We start from the raw sequence: 19419 nt of genomic DNA, 5'->3' as shown, positions 1-19419 counted from the left end.
ACAAACCAAAAATGTCCTTTTCTTTGGGCTTCTTCTTTTTATTTAATTCAGCCGCACAAATGTTCATCACGCGTTGCCATCACATTGTCAAGAGGTTTTTTTTTTTCAATCAACAGCAGAGAGCCATTCAGGTGTGTACACAGCATAAAAGCGTTACTATACATCTATATACAATGTTCCCATCACATCATATATACAGCTAAACATACACAGAACAAACATTGTGCCAAACTGAAGCAAAGAAACTGAATAAGATAACACTGTGATATAACATAGGCTGGTGGTAATCTTGATGAGAGAGCTCTACTTTCTGTTCTAAAATGCTGAAGTAAGGATTACATACGCTGTTGCTGCTTTAACTATTTAATTTAAAATGAAGACATTCAATATTTTAACAGACACATAACTGCAAGTTTCTACCCACGAACTGTGTTGAAGAAATGTCATATTTAGAATCGAGGATGTCTCTTTACATTTAGACTCACTGAACGGTGACAGCTAAAACGTCATGTTGGTCTCACACGTTTCACAGACATTAATGGTCAGTAACTGAGGGATTATGGCCGAGTCCACTCATTTGCAGTTGAAAGAAAAACTGATATTTTTGCAGAGAGGCTTTTCAGAAGCCGAGCTCGGAGTATTTTAATAAATTAGGCCAACGTCACAACTTTATTCCGATTATCACTACATAAATGCAGCTTGTATTTCTTTCATGCTTTTTGAGGCTGAGCAGCAGTTTTTGTTCAATCTGTACACACACAGCATAAATGAAATAAATTACATGAAGAGTGCATGAGTGCATTTTCAATTTGTTCAGTTATTCAAAGTGCTGAGAGGTTGCAGTTTAACTTTTTACACTTCCCACTTTACAAATATATACTTATAGTACATTCCCCCAAAAGGCCACCTTTAAAGATAAACAACAGGGACGTGAGCAGAGGAGAACCACAGGACAGGAGGATGTATATATGCTGTGTATGCATGATCTTTTCAAACATCCTTGACCTTGAGGATTTACTTCACAAATAACAGACACTAACACAAACACAACAAAAATGAGTTGAGATTAAGTTAAATTCTGGTTGCCATGATTACATGGTAGCTCTTTGGGTTTATGGTATTCCCTGCTCAGCGCTTCACGCTGACAGAATAGGAATTTATTATATAGACCTGGCTAAACAGTATACACCCAAATTTAAAAGAAAAGAAATTCTATTTTTTGTTTTTATACCCAAGGTGCATATTTACATTCATGTATTATTTTCTAATCCCAGCTGATAAAGTAAATCTGAGCAACATCCTCAACACTTAAACTTTTAACCTTCACCACATACAATGAACCCATGCAACATACATCTGCTTACCTCTGAATGCGGGAAATTCATGTTTAAGTTTCAAAGAACAAAGCTACTTGTCTGTGAACACTGATGAGATTCCATGAAGGTGACAGCATGAAGATAGATGAACACTGTCCCACATGAGCACTTGTCAAGAGACTTAGTGAATGTAGGCCAGGACTTCCTACGCCTCTGATTAACTGCTCAAGATCTGAATCCACTCCCCCTACCTTAGTGCCTGAGCTCTTAAAAATCTGACCCCTTCCCTGTTGCTTCCCCGAGGTTGTTGCTGTCCTCGCTGGTTTCATCTTGTCTCCAGGGTCTTGCCCTCCAGGACCAGCTGGATCTCTTTGGCATCCAGTGTCTCATACATGAGCAGAGCATCTGCCAGGTTCTTGTGCTCCTTGGCGTGAGACTTCAGCAGGGCTTTGGCACGCTCGTAAGACTCCTGGAGACAGCGAGAGAAAAAGATGGTTAGAAATATTATTATAGGAGCTGAGTTGGTTTTTATGGTTAGTCACATGATAACAGATCACACAGACCTTCAGTAACAGCCTGACTTCATGCTCCACAGCAGCTTGCGTCTCTGGGCTCTGCTGTGTCATGTCAGTGTAGGTCATCACACCCAGCTGGGAGACAAGGAAGAAAATCCATACATAAAGAAATGTTATATTCTAACATAGACTGAATACAATCTGATGACTCTTTCCTTTTTAAGTCCCTGTCATGTCCGCCTACCTTTTCACACATTCCAAATCTGGTCACCATCATCTTAGCGATCTTAGTAGCACTGTCAAAGTCACTTGATGCTCCTGTAGAGGAAGAAATGACATGTATATAACCACTCATGTTGCCTTTTTAAATTTCAGTCTGCCAAACAGCTTTCCTTATATAAGAAAAATCAAGATTTTTCCTATATTCTACCCTCTCAATTAAAATATTTTATGATTCACTGGCCCCCTTCTGGGAGCTATTTCCTACCGGTCGTGATGTAGTCATGGCCAAATATAATCTCCTCTGCTACCCGGCCGCCCATGCTAACGTCCATCTGGGCCAGTAACTGAGAGCGAGTCTCACTCCAGCGATCATTCTCCGGAAGCATGGACACCTGGAAAGAAGGAGGAGGGGAAAAAAGAGGAACGTTTGCACCAGAGCTGGTGTCAAAGTTCAATATGCACAGTTAAAGTATAAGGTTTACAAGCTCCGGGTTTTCTTACATGTCCCAGACTTGGGCCCCTGGGCATGATAGTAGCCTTGTTGATTGGCATGGCGTCTTTGGTATAGTAAGCTACAATTGCGTGACCTGATTCGTGGTACGCTGTGATCAGCTTGTTCTTCTTATCTATTTCTGCACTCCTCCTCTCGGGGCCTTGAAGAAGTAAGAAGAATGAACGAATTGATTTCATCCAGAAAAAGGACAGAGGGGCAAAGAGAGCCACAGAAAGATTTAGGAAGGCAGACAGTGAAAATAGGGACTGGTAGAAAAATGATGTGGTGTTTCTTAACCGACTAGCAAAGCTTTTCTCACCCATGAGGATTTTGTCTTTAGCAAACTCCAGCTCCTTCATAGTGACCATGTCTTTGCCATCAACTGCTGCCTTCAGGGCGGCCTGATTGACCAGATTTTCCAGGTCAGCGCCCGAGAAGCCCACCGTGCCCCGGGCAATGATATTGGCCTCAATAGCTGCACACAACATTGCCACAGTTTTCTAGATCAGTCAGTCTAGGACTGTCAACAGTTCAAATACCATGCACTACAATTATACATTCGAGTAAAATATATTATCAGACTACACACCTGGATCCACTTTAATCTTCTTCAGGTACCAGTTGAGGATCTCTGTGCGTCCTTTCACGTCCGGTTTGGGGACAGTCACCTGCATGTCAAAACGTCCTGGGCGGATCAGGGCACTGAAAGGGTAGATCAGTTTATTATTAAAATACTGATGCTGAGTCAGCATACAGCTCTGAAACAGCCTCTAAGCTGTCGTCCATACTCTGTTACTGACAAGGACGACTGTGACTCTGAAGGTTATAAACCTTCACATTTCTAAATGTGCATTGTAAGCTTTGACATTTTGCTACAGCAGGAGACACAGAGGTGAACATACTTATCCAAAGCCTCTGGGAAGTTTGTTGCTCCAATGATGATCACACCTTCATTTGTTTTGAACCTATAAAGTAAAATCACAGGGTGCAAACAAGTCAACTTTCCTCTTGTTTTCTGATGACTGTTGTCTGAAGAATTTTTTTTTGGTAAGTCACAGATTGTGCCACAAGGCAGTATGTAGTTTATTCTTGTGTTGACCAACGCTGCACTGCACTGTAATGCATGTACTTGTGATTAAAGACAAATGCAGACTTGAGGTTTAGATCAGATTAGCAGTGTTTTTGCATCAGTGTGATGAAGTAACTTGATTTTTCATAATTTCATTAATAGATTAGATTCCAGTATAGTTGATGTATCTATAGATAATTTCTTTTACTCTGTCACAATCGCAATGCATTATATAGTGTACACAATCTTTTCTTGATTTCCACAGTTTGCACATGTCACAATTTAAACTGTTTAATTAGTTTAATTTTGTGTATTTCTAAAGTTCATGAAGTAAAAAGTAGCAGTGCATTAATATTTGAACTAAGTACAATATCATTTCTTAACACCTGTTTGCTGCTAGGGGTCGTACTTACTTCTTCTCAGTTCGAAAATCAACAAAATATGGAATTTGCTGGGGGTGGCCAGATTTTTGCATACAGATGTATCACTCCCTGTTTACAAACGCACTGCAAACCCACCATACTGCCAGTCAGAACATGCCAAATTCACTTAATCTGAAGGAAAATGACTCCTCAATCATTGCATACCTAAAATGTAAAAATGCAACTGCTAATTTTTTTTTTTAGATTACCCATCCATCTCAGCAAGCAGTTGGTTGATAGTCTGTCTGGAGTAAGGGTGCATGGGAGACTCGATCCTTTTCCCACCCACACTGTCCAGTTCATCAATGAAAATCACACAGGGAGCATTGGCTTTACCCTCCCCTAAGAAAACAGCAAGACAAACATAAACATATGAACTACAATATTCAGCACAATTATAATTACTATTTTTGCCACAACCATGCAGCAGGAAAAGACAACTTTAAACATTCAATTGTCCTTTAAGGAAGGAAAAGGTCAACTCTGATGTTAAAATGATTAAAAAAAAAAAACCCACTGAAAAGGTTCCTGATGCGACTGGCTCCCACTCCAACAAACATCTCATCAAACTCTGACCCAGAGGCGTAGTAGAATGGAACATCTGCCTCTCCGGCCACCGCTCTGGCCAGTAGGGTCTTACCAGTCCCAGGAGGGCCGACCAGTAGAACACCTAAAGTATAGAGAGGCAAGGATGAGGACATCAGACTAAAGGAGAGAGTGATGAAAAAAACAGAGCCCTGAATGGTCAGTGCTAAAAAGGTAACACACATAAGTGCAGAATTGCTGTAATTCATAAAGCTTTTCATCTATTTTAAAACACACTGAGCGACCACCTAACCTTTTGGCAGCTTTCCTCCCAGTGCTGTGAACTTCTGTGGGTTTTTCAGGAACTCCACCACTTCCTGCAGCTCATTCTTAGCCTCTTCTACCCCTTTGACGTGCTCAAATGTCACGTTTTTCATCTGCACAGGGTCCACTGCAGAGTCCAGGCCTGATGTGGTTCGGAACCGCACTGTCCAAAATGGTTAGATTAAAGTTCGAAATCACACTGCATGGCATGGTTAATGAACACACACACACAGACACACACACACAGTTATTTAATGGCTACATCTGGTTGCATATATTAGTGCTTCAATATTGCAAGTTAGAATACAACATTGTTATCTGCAAAATGATTCTGTTCTTTTCAGGCTTAATAACAGTTTAATATGCATAGATTAATAAAGCAGGCAAATGCTGAGTTTTATCATTATTAATATAAATATTTTCACATATTAAATATTAACATATAGGCAGCAGCTTTAGAGGAGAAAAGGAGCCTTTACCCGATAGGAAAGGGGTTTTGGAGATACCATAAAGCCCAACAAGAAGCAGCACCAGCAGGATGAGACGAGTCCTCCTCAGAGAGTCTGAACAGTTGGAAAAATAACAGGAAAACCACACATCCGTACTGTTAAATAATGGTAACTTGTGTGATAAAATGGCTAAGGTGTGTGATTTCCATTAAAACTTGCCTTGTGTCCGTTGTGTCAAGGCTTGAGCTTTCAGGAAACCCTCAGCAAAGCCCCTCTTGAAAGCATCCTGTTGTCCATTAGGTATGTTCTTGTTCTTCAACAGGGTGTCTAGACTTTCCACCTCAATCCCCTTGTCACGTGAGAGGATACCCTGCAGCACGCGGCGAGATTGATAAGCAGATGTCGCAGGGCCAGAGTACTTTTATCACACCTTGACTATGAAGGTGATCACGCTGGACAAGCCCTGTAGGGCTGAAAAGTTAAGGTGCTCCTGTTCTGCCTTTATTTTTGAATTCCTGCACAGATAGGAGAGCTTTTTATCGTGTCGGACAACCTTACAGTCAGCTGCTGTCAATAATTTAGTTGATAACATTAGCTAACTACATAGTATAAACATACCGTCTATTTCAGTGGTGAAATGATAAGCCTTTAGTGACAAAGGCTAGGCAGAACACCAATTCCCAACTTCTCCTCCACTTTTCTTGTGTGCAGAAAATCTAATGTGCTGAAAGATTTGCCTAAGCATGTTAAGCAAGTGAACATCTCTAAGTACCTACCTTCATAAAAGATGGTGTGAACCCCTCAGACTCTAGAGGGCGGTCGAAGCCTGACTGCAGTCGTCTGGTTTTGCTCTTTAAAGTTTTAAAGCCTCTGCTCTGAACCAACACTTGAAACAAACAGACAGACAGACAGTATGTGATGTTTAATGAGTTTAAAAATCAACCATATATGCACAGCATAGAATTTCACTGGATTAACATAAGTGTTATAAATGTACATATACATATACATACAAGCACATAATTTTGTACAGTGTAGATACAGAGCAGGAAACACATAATATTGACAGTCAGCTGGATTATTTGTCACTATCTTTGTTATGTTACTCTATATTATTTTCAAAAATTTCCCCTTATAAGTGTTTCTAATCCATGCTTACCTGGCCAGTGTTGTAGCTCTGTGCAGAGAGACAGAAGAGGTGAAGGTTGCTGCCTGGAAAAAACTTGGGCCGACATTGGCGTCGGACCACATGAGAACCCTGGGAACAGGGAAAAGGTGCTGTTTGTTACACACACAGTTGAATGAGACTACTTCAGGATTAAGGGGCAGCAACGGGTCTATGCTATGAGTCACCTAGAAACTAACTAAACTGATTACAATAGATGCAATGCATCAAAATGTCCTAAGAATGTTTATCACCTCCACTAACCAGTTTCCAGTTCAATTCTCTGCATAAGATCAGCATAATAACATGTTTAAACAACAACAACACTGCAACACCTTTTATGTTTAGCAATAAAATAGGCATCCAGCAGTCACCGACACCATGACAGAAGCACCAGTTTCACCAAGCTTGATCAAAGTGAGCACCAGTCCAAGGCACACCTATTTAAGCGGAATACAGTAAAGCGTTACTCATTCTCACCATGCTTGTTGTAGAAAAAGGAGTGTGTAGAAAGATGGGAGGTCTTCCAGGCTGTCTGACTGCCCACTGGAAGCAGCTCCGCCTGTGTGCTCAAGTGTGGTAACACACGGTTCACAAGCTCATCCAGCTGCTGTGTTCCCAGGTCTGATAATCCAAGCTCCCGCAGGTTCCACATGGACTACACACAAGTAGATTACAGAAATGTGCATTTTGCTCCTTGCAAAGTTATAAACAGTGGCCACTCTAACATGCAACCCACGGTTACGTACCTCTGTGCAGTCTAGTTCTGAATCGGAGGCATGCTCCTTGTGTTTTATTGATTTGCAGGTGGCACTGCTGCTGCTTCCCACTGAGCTCTTCAGAGAGTGGAGGACATTGATGAAGTGGCTGAGAGGTACAGTCACCTGTGGTCAAACAGGTGTGTGAAGTTACATGTTTTGGATATTAAAGAATGATGACTATCACACATGTTACAATCTTCATCAAAAACCCTGGTTGTCAGGCAACACGCATGCAGCTAAACACTGTGACCCACAGTAGCCACCGGTAAAGTACATCAGCTGGCTGGTGCTACTAACTCTTCATGATTTAAATCGAGCTTTTAGTCTTGTACTTAATAAGGGTAGAGTAGACAGATACAGTTGATTGTGCTTTGTCTACAGAAACTTGGTTAAATTGTTGATTTATAAGAGTATTCAAAGTATCAGCAGTCAAACCTGTCTCTCATTGACGCAGTTTACCATCTGGCAGCTAAGGACACACTGGACACTCAAAAGAGCACTAGCGGTTAAACTAAGTTAGGTCCTCTCAACTCAACGGTCCACACAGCAGGCTTTATATTTCTGATAAATTAAGGGTAAGACGTGAATGTCAATTTGTTTGAAATCACCAAACCAAAACGAAAGGTCCACAACAGTCTCACCCACAAGCGAACAGGCGCTAAGGTTACCTTAGCATGCTAGCAAGCTCAGCTGAACGGGAAAGAACCAAAACAACAACAATGCTAACATTAGCTCGGCCTGACGTTTCTTGCCGTCTTACCTGTGGCTGGACCGTCATTGACAAGGAAAACATTTTTAATTCTCACTGGTACAACGCGACGGTTACGCGACGTTATACCACTGCCCCTGAGAGACAAAGATCTGCGTCTCTGTCACTTTTACTTTCTGTCGCAGGCTCAGAAAGTCCCACTGCTAACTTCTGCGGTGCTCTGACAGCCGAAAATACACCGGATATGACCTAACCAGTGTTGTGTCATATTTTATATCCCTGTCGAAATCCGTGTTCCCTTTTCTCGACTGGCTTTGGTTCCGCTTGTTCAGCCAGTCATTATAAAATCATGATAATATTAATTTGCTAATTTACATTTGTCTAAAATTTAATAAATACCGCGTCGTTATCACTTGCATTTATATACGTAAGTAATAAATTTATCAGCTAATGGTTTTATTTCTCAGAAATAAGAAAGTAAAAAAAAAAGCTTTTTTGTTTCAGTTCAAGCATCAAAAACATATTACAATAAATGTGTGTGTTCAAAGAATGCTTTTATTATTGCATGTCAAATGTTGTTCATATACTGATTTGTTACAACTGTATATTCTGAAAGCACTGTAACCTTGCTTATTCATTTCCAGTGTACAGCTGACAAGAAACATGAATGATTATATATAGATATATAGATTGTCTGTAATCTGTATGTCACTTTTTTTGTTCTTGTTTTGCAAAAGTCCAATTCTTGATTCCATTGCACTGAAACTATAAAATAAACATTCACTTTTACACATAAATAACCTTATTTTTAAAATGTCTATTTGGTCTTAAAGGAAATGCTCCTGAAATACTTCTACATTTCAGACCATCAATATAAAATGCAGATGTCCTTAATTATCAGGAAAATATATATATTTATATGTATATATTATTTGACAAAAATATGAAAAGAAACCTAAATAAACAGTGAGATGTACAATAAATAAGATACCTGGTAATGACAATGGTGAAACACTCTTCGGGTAAAGACAGTTAGTATGAGTATATGATCATGAATTTATCTCAGTTCAAAGTTGACTTAGTTATGTGAGTTATGTAGATATTGAGTTCCTGGTGATCTATGAGACATGTCATAAATAAGACCTGCCAATGCTAAGCAAGCTACAACAATGAAAATGTGCCTGCATTTAAAATGCATTAATCTTCCCCTTCCTAAAACCCTACGCAGAGTCCATGAAGTCAAAATGCTATGCTGTACCTCAGAGTTTCCCTTTGATTGCCTTTCTGACCATCAATTTATCTAACATAGTCTTTCCATTTCTACTGGTGTCTCATTACATTGTCTGTGTTGGTGACTTTCAAAAGCCACAAAGCAACAAAACAAGCAACAGTTTCATCCCAGGTTCATGTTCTTTGATTGATGCTGATGGCTGTCAGCCAATTCAGGGGATTTTCCTATGAGGAGAAAACAGAGTTTTTGTCCGTTGTGTGATCATAAAAACAGATTAGAGATCATAGAATTGATCAGTGACAATAGAATTGGAGTGTTATTTTCTAATGACAGTGTTGCTTACCTTCTCTTCCGCTGCAAGTAAAGCTGGACAAGCCAATGAGCAATCAGAGGCCAGAGTGCAGTCAACACCACCGTGAGTGGAGAGGAGTCAAAAGGCCACCAGGATGGTCTAAAGATCTATAAAAACAGAGAACTTGCATTAAAGGGGCTGTTTGTTTCCCGATTAGATGCTAACTGATCAGAAAGCTGCATAAAGAGAAAGCAATTTTCAATTTGATATAAAAATCTAACAAACGTGAGAAAATAGTTTTCAAGGACCTTTCGTGCTACAGGTAAGGAGTCCTCCTGCCTTGGCGAAGATGATCTTGACTGAAAATATAGAAATCCGTCATTAAATATAATAAATTGTCAAGGAGACTGTCATCAGCAACATTACAGTTTAAAACAGTTGCCTGTATGAGTATGAAACAAGTATGAGCAGGAATCTTTTTTCTACATTCAAAAACAGGGAAAGTAAATCAACAGCTGGTATGATGGCAAGAAGAAATGATGATGTCTGAATAAAGAGGCCAAAACGCCGGACCTGTGACACAGTGAGCATCTCCAGAGCGTGCAGCCTGTGCAACACACTGGCCATGTCGCGCTGCAGCCTCAGCAGAGCTGTAGCTATTTGCTCGTTGACGTTTCCCTTGGAGGCACCGACGGGACGTCTGCTCTGTGACACACAACAGCTGGCAGCATCTGCACTGACACACCACTGAGAGCTGCAGGCAGCCCTTGGCGACTGAGAACCTGAAACTAGAGTCAGGATGTGACCGATTAATGCTACAACTTGCAATTTATCTGATGCCTGAAATACTAAGGAGACTGAACTAAGTACACATCTTTGGGGAATGGTAGATTAAGGATACAGCTTCAGTGTAGTCTCACCTCTCCTTCTTCTTGACAAGGAGCTGTTGTGTTGGCTTGTACTAATTCCTTCTTTAAAGTAGGAATCCCTTGTTAGTACTTGATCCTCTCCTCCATTCAGGGTACTGCTGCTCTCAAACCAAAGATCCTTTTGATTCACTGAGGCAGCTCCTGATCCAGGTGACTGGACTTTTGATGTAGACGCCCGCTTATAGGAGAAAAGTGATAGTCAACCACAAATCAAATATAGACATTAATAGGACAAATCACCTTAAATTCTATTTGAATATTTGTAACTTTCTTTCCATTATGTTGATTAACGTCATGTACACTTTGGAAGAAGAAGGACATCACACCTCTTCCATGGCTAGATGCTCCATTGAGTCACAGAATTCCTCACTGTCTGAGTCTGTGGATCGGTGGTTCTTCTCAAGAACGGCATCGTTGTGATCTGAAGGGTGCAAAACACAGCACTCTAACATGTAATTATTCCTACTTTGGTTTGCTTTACCTGAAGGACTATACTATATTTAGGACTATAGGACTATACTATATTTAAGATTTTACAGAATAATCATCATCATGAATGATATTGAGACATGAGATATCAAATCTAATGCCATATACTGGACATAACCAAATACACACTTTTTGCATTCATTTGTAATCTCACCATTCAGGTGTCCATTAAAGTGCATGTATGGGTTATACTGCACACTGGGCTCTACAGAATAGGCCAGTTCCTCCTCCTCCACCTCACTGTTGAGGGAGCTGTGTGTCCCGTTGGTGAAGGAGGACATGCTGGGTTCCACACTGCTGCTGGACCCTCTGGTGTCAGACCTCCACCTCTTGTCCTCCACCATCAGCAGCCTTGGGTCAGGACTCCAGACTGAGACAAGGCGAGAAAGCAAGAGAGAGAGAGAACGACAAAGCATTACAAAAGAGTGGAGTTCTTTTTTATGTGCTCTTTGTCTGTCCATATCTCACCCTGGATGAGGAGAAAATTGCTTTTTTTCTTTCTCTCATCTTATTGAAATACTGTTCTCATTTATATGAATGTATTCAGAGAGAAACCGCATCACATTCATGTCTTACACCTTCAAAAGGAACTCAAGGGTGTCAGAAAATAGTGAAAATTACTAATACTAAGAAATTTTAAGTTTATGGGCAACTGAGGAAGCGAATGCAACCAAAAATGAACAAATAGTGCATATACAAAAGCAATGCATAGAAATGAGGGAGTTTACATGCTGTAAATAATAAATCTTCACCACATAAAAAACAAAGCCGTCTTTGGGATTGAATACATTCCTTTTGAAAAAGACCTAGTACCTTCTAAAAACAACTGGGCAGTGTGATCTTTTAACAAGAGTTACTCACACAGCAGTAAATTGTGTATTAGTCACAGACTATTTTCAGCTGCTGATTGAAACGCATTTGGTGCACTAGTGAGTATTTACAGCACAAAGTTGACAGCAGCGCCCCTGTTCATGGCAATGAAGAAACATGTCATCCAGTACAACAGTGGGGTTCACTGATGTGTTTTTGGACACATACTTTGGAAACTATATATCAGGCATTGCACTGGTGTTTTCATGGGATTTGTTTGCATTTAGAAAAAAAAAGGATATAACCAGCCTTACCCTTTAAGTGATTTAAAAAATACTTCCCTGTGTCGGCTTAGTGTGTGTAACCTCTACAACACAGCACACACAACTTCACAGGAAAAACACAGCTAACTACAACTACTGATTGTACCTTTTTCCTCCTCCTCTTCCTTATTGTCTTCATCTTCTGCATTGTCTTCTTCATCCCCATTCTCCTCTTCCTCGCTTTTCTTCCAATCACTACTTTCCTCCTTTCTCTCGATTTCACTATTTTCTTTACTCCCCGCTTCCTCCTCGCTACTGACACTTAAGCCATGAACACTGTCTTTTCCTTGAAGGTTTTGTATATCATCCCACAGATCCCCATATCCTGAACAGTGAGGGAAACACTCTTGATTAACCCTTTATCAAAGAATATGTTGCACCATGTAAATCAATATAAAGCAAACAACACACACACTTGACAGAGCATTTTAAAAGTCACTGCTTCAGCACACTAAATCTATACCACAAAGTGCAAATAATGATATAAGCCAACAAACCAACACACTGACTAACCACTGAACATGCCTTACAGCACATATACTACACATTGCTTTCACCTAGCACATTCCTCACAGTTCCTGTAGTGTATTTGCATTGCTCTAAATTCAGCCCAGAATGATGCCCTTGGTCAGTCAAATGAAAAGCGAACAAAAGCAACTCCATTAAGTTAAAAAAAAAAAAAGCTTATTCGGCCTGGGACTACAAGGAGCAATCTATCAACTCTGTAGCTACAACAAAAAACACAAGACTTGCCTTCCATTGTTGGTTTCTTAAATGGTTTGACCAGCTCATCTGGTGATAAAAAGACATGAAAGACAGGCATAGGCTCTGAAAAAAAAACACTCTGTGACTGACAGAGAAATGAACAGCAGTTCTATGTCCCACTTTAGCAGCACTGGCCTCCTTGGATTGTATTTTTATTTTCCTTTGATATGCCTCCAAGTGTGGAGTGTGAAGTTATTATGGCATCTCTGATTATACACTTTACATTACCTGCATGTTTGGCAAAAGGCCTGGTGAAGGGTCTCCTGTCCACTTCATTTTCTCCGTCATCTTCTCCTTCTCCGTCTACCTCAGTGTAGAAGTTGCCAAGCTTCTGTACCAGGTCGGACACTTCATCTGAGACTGGGATGGTCTCCAAAATCTGGCAACAAATAATTAAGTTTATGTTAGAAGGGATTAGGAGAATATGACACATGCAACACTCACAAATTTCTATAAGATGAATCGACTCATTTCTTATTAACAAGTCTGAAGCAATGCTAGTAATTCTGTGAGGTTTTGCATATGTTTATCGTAGTTTATCATGCTAGCATTTTCTTATTAGCATTAACCACAGAGTACAGCTGAGGCTGATGGGAATGTGATTGTTTTGCAGGTATTTGGTCACAAGTATTGCAAACCTACTTTCTTACCATACAAAAACATTAATGTGAATAGAGACGTCTGTGTGTTTATTATTATGCACGCTCCTTCTTACTCAGCCTCAGGTTCCCCTGAAAGGACTTACCAGCTGGATGTCTTCAACATAATTCTTCATGGCTTCCTCCTTTGTCATATTTCCTAAAGAGCTCCATGCATCCCTGGCAACACAAAGTCATAGTTGAACACTTCAACAATGAGAAGAAAGTGAACACAGAACAACAGAAAATATGCAGTTACAGGAGTAGTAAGTCATCTGTTCTCCACTGTATATATATCTGCTGAGACGCTGATCAGTATTTAGTGAAACATGCAAATGCAGCAGCTCTCTGTCTCCTATATTACCATTAACCATGACTCTGAATTTAGTTGTGGAATATAACAGTTATATGTGCATAAAGACAACACAACGCACACATACCATTTAGCTTTTCCACGAGTGTCCCAGAAGCCACTTGGTCTGGGGATTTTGCAGGGCCCAACGGTGGCCTGCTTGTAGTAACTATAGAACATCAGCATCATGTCATCAGAGGGCTGGAAAGGACCTGAGAAATGAAAAAAGCTGATTGTAAATTGAAGCACTCTTGTTACTATGTTACATCATATTTGATTTTTTTTTATTTTTTATTTTTTACAAGACATTCATGTGCAGCGACACCTTGACAGTGCAATAAAATCACTCATTGTTATGCTGAGATACATGTGAACCGCAGCAGTTGCTATTACTCCTGACTGATTCACTTAATCAGCTCTTATCCTTACAGCAGCTTTATGAATGGAGGGTCAGCCAAGCGTGACAGCTCTTAAATGCTCTGCATGTAGGTCAGTCACTTAGAGTGTTTACACACCAACAAGCACAGACTTCACACTGTATAAGCACATATAACTGAAGACCTGAGTCCAGTCACTTGCATTCATAGACTAGGATGTAGAGCAGTATAGACTTCTCACCTTCTTCAGGCAAACTCCGCATCACTTTAACTGCAGCGGCAAATTTCGCCTCCAGGCTGCGTTTGTCCTCCGCCTGCGCCATGCTGAGCCCCAGAGAGGATGACATGAAGGAGTCCTCACGTCTTGGAACACAAATTTGAGGCAATTAATGGAAAAATCAATAGCAATTCAGAATGTGTTCAACACAATTTGGTCATCACTGCAGGCTAGTTGCCACTTGTCTTATCTACGGAGGCAGATTGTCTCCCCCTTAATCTAGGAGATATTAAATAAAACTGGTCTATTTAACAAGCCGCTGACGCTTCAGCGATAACACTAAATACTCTTTAACAGAAATGCTTCCTCTATGGCTGGTTTATTTGAGACTCACCATAAAGTTCATATTCGCCGGTGCAATAATTATTTCATTACCCCGGTGTCTGTCTGCAATATGCAGCAGAAAGCCAATCTTCACTCCGGTCAAGGATGAGCCAAACAGTCAACGCTTGAGAACTAAAGATATCTGGGAAATGTAGTGTTTTGTTGAGCAACACTTGGCAAATGGTGCTCTGACGCTCAAAGCTTAGTCCTTCAAATCCCACAACCCCTTATCAGGGGGGATTTAAACTGCGGGGATGTATGGGAAATGTAGTAATATGAGTTTTTTTTGGTCTACAGATCAAAATAACACTGTGAAAAACTACAGGGACTACTCCATGTCTTTGACTCTTAATGAGTAACATATAGCATCAAATATTTTATGCATCCTGTTAAACATGAAAAGATTTATATCAGTTTTATAGCATTAGTTTATTTGTTTGGCTTATACAAGTACATCTATGATATTGATGAGTGTAAACTATGGAATCTGCCGTTTAGGTCACCTGTCCCATTTAGGCTTCATATGTGATAAGTGTTAAGATGACGCATGTGATGATCATGTAGACGTGTAAATGAGTGATGCGTGAGTAAAGCTGAACTGAACTGACAATTAGTCGAAATACCTGTAACTAATAATAAAAAAGAAATAATAATAATGGGATAATAATAATAAAAATAATTAAAAGATAGTATTATTATTTTAATATATTATATACTCATAATATTCCATCCTATAATTATTCCGTATTACTTTACGCTATATACTTGTATTACCAATGAATAATAATCCATCGCAGTGAAATGTCATTGGTCTGCTGCTCTTCTCTGTCGGCCTTTCAGCCAATCAGCGCTCTCCGTTTTTTAACGTAGCTGCGATTTGTCACAGGCTGTTGTGAATCGGAGGCCAGCGGCCCCACAATGCCAGGCGGGGGAGCCCCTTTCTCAGCAACACACCACAGCATCACCGCCTCGCCTCACTGAAAAAAAAAGGACAGAGAGGAGAGAAATGCAAAGGGATGTAAGATGGCAGAGCTACAAATGCTATTAGAGGAGGAAATCCCTGCCGGTAAAAGAGCGCTCGTGGAAAGCTACCAGAACCTGTCCCGGGTTGCGGAATACTGTGAAAACAATTATGTTCAGGTAAGAGACGTGTAACGGCCGTTAAAATGTGCTGAATTTATCGCTAGCTTCCGTCGTGTCTGCGGTGCTGTAACGAGAAGAAGAAGAAGAAGTGAGTGAAACCACAGGGACAGGAAACGCTGGTCGCAACGAAAGGGATCCTCAAACCGCTAGCTACACGGAGTGGCCTTCCCCTCCCGGCACAGTGATTCAGCCGCGGCTCGGTGCTTTGCCGGGCATGGCCGTATTTCGTTATTTTCTAGCTTTGGCTGCTTGGCCCCGTGTGCCGGAGCCGTGTTCACGTTTAAAGGCTGTGCTCGGTGAGCTGCTGGGGGCTTATAGAGGGTGTGTCGTTGTTATGACCAAGTGGTTTGTCATTGACTGCATATTTCTGATAGGTACCTGTGACACGAACATAATCTCGGCCCTCGTTTATACACATCTTTTTTTTTTTTTTTTATTAGTAATCAGTTTTTACATGACTTAAGCCAAACAGGCGTTACGACGTTAAGGCCACATAACAGTGTTATAAAGGAGAAATTTAACGAACACAATTTACCCCCCAAAAAAGCCATTTTACCCGTGTAAAATTCAAAAGGTAGCAAAATTGTAAGTATTTAGTAATATATCCATAGATGTGATTATACCAGAAAATGAAATATAAGACACCATTAAAAGCTTAGTCACTATAAACTCACTTTATCTGTGCCATGAGACACCCTACTTACTAAGATTTTCTTTTGATATTTTCTCCCATTAGCCATTAACACAGGCTCCAAACATCTCTCAGTATTTTACTGGGCTTATCAGTGGATATGATTATGTGGTTCATGTGTTGTCAAGCTACTCCTGATGCACGTATCATGTGTCTACAACAGGGCTCCACAGCATGTCTACCATGGATTATTTGCTTGTAATCAAATGCATGGTGCAGGTTGAGGATAGGTGTGCCTGCTTGTTTTTGCATATCTAGACTGATGGTGAAATCAGTGTGAGGAAGAGGGTGAATCAGTTGTGAAAAGCAGTGAGGCCATATCAGGGCACAAACCTCCGGTTTTACTTTTAAGGTCATTTTATCAATGTTTGTTCAATTCACTTTTTTTTTTATGAGAAGCCTCCTTGTTGCCAGTGTCATTTCTCCACCTTCAAAATACTGTCAAAGGAAGTATAACCTCAGCGGTTCAGCAACATGGTTATATGATTTTTCATTAAAAAGAAACACAAAGTAGGGTTTATGTCCTAATGTGGATAATGTATTTCGTAGAAATGCTTGCTGATTTCGAGCGGGAAGAGTTTCTCGCAATAAACCTCATCACTGTGTTCCTCTCTCATGGTGAGAGTGTGTTCAGTAAATGTGGGTGAGAGTGTGAACTGACATTGTAGACCGTCGGTAAACTGAATGGTCTGGTGTGAACAGCAGTGTCTGTTGACAGATGGGCACAAACCAGAAACCCCACTGTGCTCCAGCATGGTAATTTTTTGACTGTGGTGCTGAGAAAACCCACTATTATGCCATAATAACACGTCAGATCACTTCACCATGGTTGTCACAAGAAATGCAATGTAGGTTAGACTGCTTGAATGCACGCTTACCACATACTGGTGAGCGTACACAGCTCTGTTCAGCAGTGTGCTCATCCCAGTATCATTATGCAGAAAGATACCTGAGATTTTTAATGCTTTGCTCAAAGCTTGTGCCGTTATCAGATTTTATTTAAGGTCTCATAGGTATTTCTACCTTAGCGGCCAATTTAGTTGACGTGGACAGTCTGAGAGGAAATGTTACGCTTGTGAAGGTAAAAGATTTGTGTATCTTTCACATATCAGCTGATTAAGAAAAACATTTCTTGTGCTATAGTGTGTGAAGGAAAGATGGAAATAAACAAAATGGAGATAGCACTGAAGGGAACAACTGAAAAACGTTTCGTCCATCCTCATTGCCACATGTTTGCATCATAATGCCAATGTCTGTAACCTAACACGTTATGAAATGTATGAGTCACATTATGTGGCAGAATGCACTGTGATCATTTTTTGGAAATAGTCAGCATCATCCAGATGAGATATATTGCCCTCACTGATGTTGCATCTGTTTATATATAGTTGAAGGAGACAGTGATGAAGAATAGCATGCACAATGGACCAAGAGATTTAAAATGTCAATGCAATATGCAAGCATTTTAGTTTAAAACACTCAAAAATCAGCAAACAGATTGTGAAGTAATTACAATTTTGATGTTACGTCAAAGGCCTCTGTGTACTTTGTTGCAGAGATATCTGCTGAAGTTAGCATGCTAACCATGCTCTCCCTCCCTCTCGCTTTCCTTGAGCTCGTTCTCTACTCCTGCCACCGCTACATCTTCCCTGTCTCTGACTGGGCAGACTGGGTGTGAAGCCGATGGCATGTGTCTAACAATAAACTGAAGTAAACAACCTACCAGTTACATGTTGAGATTGCAAGGTAAACCTGTGTGGAAAACATTATTCCCCCAGTCCATGCAGGTTTGGCAACAACTGCTTTATGCTGAGGTTAGGTATATTCAAGCTAACGGTAGCTCAGCGTGATTGAGCCCAGTGCCAGAACACACATGCAGCGTGCTCCCATGCACACCCTGAATGACAGGTACACAGAAAGGGCTGGTAAAAACTTTATGGATGTTTGACAACCCACCAGCTCACTGATGTGAGGACCCACTGTGATTTGTCCCGCTATGCCTGATGGCCAGTCCAAGTATGGCACAGGGGAAGGGGAGGGGGCAGGAGGGATCAAAGAGTCCATGTCCTTGTTTCTTATGATAGGGGTGGACACCCCAACTTTCTGGTCATGTGCTGCTCCCTATTTGTTTGGGGTATGAATTCGACAGTTGACTAGTTCTTACACATTGCTCCTAAAAGACACTGTAAGGTTGTCTGGTTAAAATAATTATAAGTAAACACAAGCCTTTTTGGGTGGATTTAAGTGTTTCAGTTGAGAGCATGCCATATTATTTACAAATGCTTAGGCTCTTTGTTTATGCATTTATATGATGTGAATGCAGGATGATTTTCATCCCCTTTACTGCTGATTCTCAGAAACACGTACTGTTGTGTCACTTCCTTCTTCAATATTTAGAATATTGTGTTTATTCATTACAGCAGGACAGCCATGCTTGGAATATGAAGATGCCTGTATGTGGCTTCTTCTGAATAACGATTTCTTCAGGGACATTAAAAACATTAGCTCAGATCCTGCAAGCATATAAACACACTCGACAAACACAACAGGGAATGTAGAGTAAGGAGGCTTTGCATGCCATTATCGCTAATGATCAGATTGTGTGCAGTGGAATATGTTTCGTTATTCTGAGTAAAGTTGTACACTGAGCTTTTTGCTCCAAGTTCTCAAAGCATGTTTTAGTCTAATTTGCCACATACTGTTGTCATGGATGTAAAATAATTGTCCTTATGTAGGATAGATCAGCAGAATCCGGTGGTGGCTAACAGCCGTGTATTCACACTATCAACTGGAATACCAAAATTATAC

General features: G+C 40.5%; 3 protein-coding genes across 7 annotated transcripts in view; 1 reads left to right on the top strand and 2 right to left on the bottom strand.

Annotated features, from left to right (window-relative positions):
• Positions 1 to 22: 22 nt before the first annotated feature.
• yme1l1b (YME1-like 1b) lies at positions 23 to 8199 on the bottom strand. 2 transcript variants are annotated; one of them, XM_041055505.1, is made up of 18 exons: positions 8022 to 8199; positions 7250 to 7384; positions 6981 to 7158; positions 6495 to 6593; positions 6112 to 6221; positions 5555 to 5705; positions 5366 to 5449; positions 4876 to 5049; positions 4555 to 4707; positions 4247 to 4379; positions 3449 to 3511; positions 3136 to 3248; positions 2866 to 3021; positions 2555 to 2706; positions 2319 to 2445; positions 2076 to 2149; positions 1880 to 1966; positions 23 to 1785 (listed from the first exon to the last, which is right to left on the bottom strand). In XM_041055505.1, the coding sequence occupies exons 1-18, from the start codon at positions 8052 to 8054 to the stop codon at positions 1642 to 1644; spliced, it is 2166 nt and encodes a 721-aa protein (XP_040911439.1). In that variant the 5' UTR covers positions 8055 to 8199; the 3' UTR covers positions 23 to 1641. The 2 variants fall into 2 exon arrangements, with proteins under 2 accessions (XP_040911439.1, XP_040911440.1); XM_041055506.1 differs by having other exon boundaries at positions 4876 to 5028.
• A 417-nt stretch (positions 8200 to 8616) lies between these two features.
• acbd5b (acyl-CoA binding domain containing 5b) lies at positions 8617 to 15728 on the bottom strand. 3 transcript variants are annotated; one of them, XM_041054469.1, is made up of 14 exons: positions 15552 to 15728; positions 14418 to 14539; positions 13888 to 14011; positions 13555 to 13627; positions 13038 to 13188; positions 12798 to 12836; positions 12151 to 12369; positions 11066 to 11281; positions 10749 to 10843; positions 10414 to 10600; positions 10067 to 10281; positions 9802 to 9852; positions 9545 to 9660; positions 8617 to 9425 (listed from the first exon to the last, which is right to left on the bottom strand). In XM_041054469.1, the coding sequence occupies exons 2-14, from the start codon at positions 14521 to 14523 to the stop codon at positions 9413 to 9415; spliced, it is 1605 nt and encodes a 534-aa protein (XP_040910403.1). In that variant the 5' UTR covers positions 14524 to 14539; positions 15552 to 15728; the 3' UTR covers positions 8617 to 9412. The 3 variants fall into 3 exon arrangements, with proteins under 3 accessions (XP_040910403.1, XP_040910401.1, XP_040910402.1); XM_041054467.1 differs by lacking the exons at positions 12151 to 12369; positions 12798 to 12836; XM_041054468.1 differs by lacking the exons at positions 12151 to 12369; positions 12798 to 12836; positions 15552 to 15728 and adding an exon at positions 14788 to 14876.
• LOC121192677 (abl interactor 1-like) overlaps positions 15721 to 19419 on the top strand; it is a 22497-nt gene continuing 18798 nt past the window's right edge. For both annotated transcript variants that reach the window (XM_041054463.1, XM_041054461.1), the window contains exon 1: positions 15721 to 15917. In XM_041054463.1, coding sequence (XP_040910397.1) covers positions 15801 to 15917 — 117 coding nt within the window. In that variant the 5' untranslated portion in view covers positions 15721 to 15800. The remainder of the gene's footprint in view (positions 15918 to 19419) is intronic.

Source organism: Toxotes jaculatrix, chromosome 14 (assembly GCF_017976425.1).
Source record: "Toxotes jaculatrix isolate fToxJac2 chromosome 14, fToxJac2.pri, whole genome shotgun sequence".
NCBI lineage: Eukaryota > Metazoa > Chordata > Actinopteri > Toxotidae > Toxotes > Toxotes jaculatrix.
Note: the sequence above shows the minus strand (reverse complement) of the source record. Positions and strands in the feature narration are given on the sequence as shown.

Bases quoted from the DNA above. Each gene is read 5' to 3' on its own strand.
- yme1l1b (XM_041055505.1), bottom strand. From the start codon at position 8,054: ATGTTTTCCTTGTCAATGACGGTCCAGCCACAG. The intron at 4,380-4,554 runs GTGGGTTTTTTT...CTGTTTTCTTAG, and splicing joins TCGCATCAGGAACCTTTTCA to GGGAGGGTAAAGCCAATGCT. The intron at 1,786-1,879 runs GTCTGTGTGATC...CGCTGTCTCCAG, and splicing joins AAGTCAGGCTGTTACTGAAG to GAGTCTTACGAGCGTGCCAA.
- acbd5b (XM_041054469.1), bottom strand. From the start codon at position 14,523: ATGTCATCCTCTCTGGGGCTCAGCATGGCGCAGGCGGAGGACAAACGC. The intron at 12,370-12,797 runs GCAAGTCTTGTG...CTCACTGTTCAG, and splicing joins TAAGAAACCAACAATGGAAG to GATATGGGGATCTGTGGGAT. The intron at 10,282-10,413 runs GTGAGACTACAC...TCCTGACTCTAG, and splicing joins CTTGTCAAGAAGAAGGAGAG to TTTCAGGTTCTCAGTCGCCA.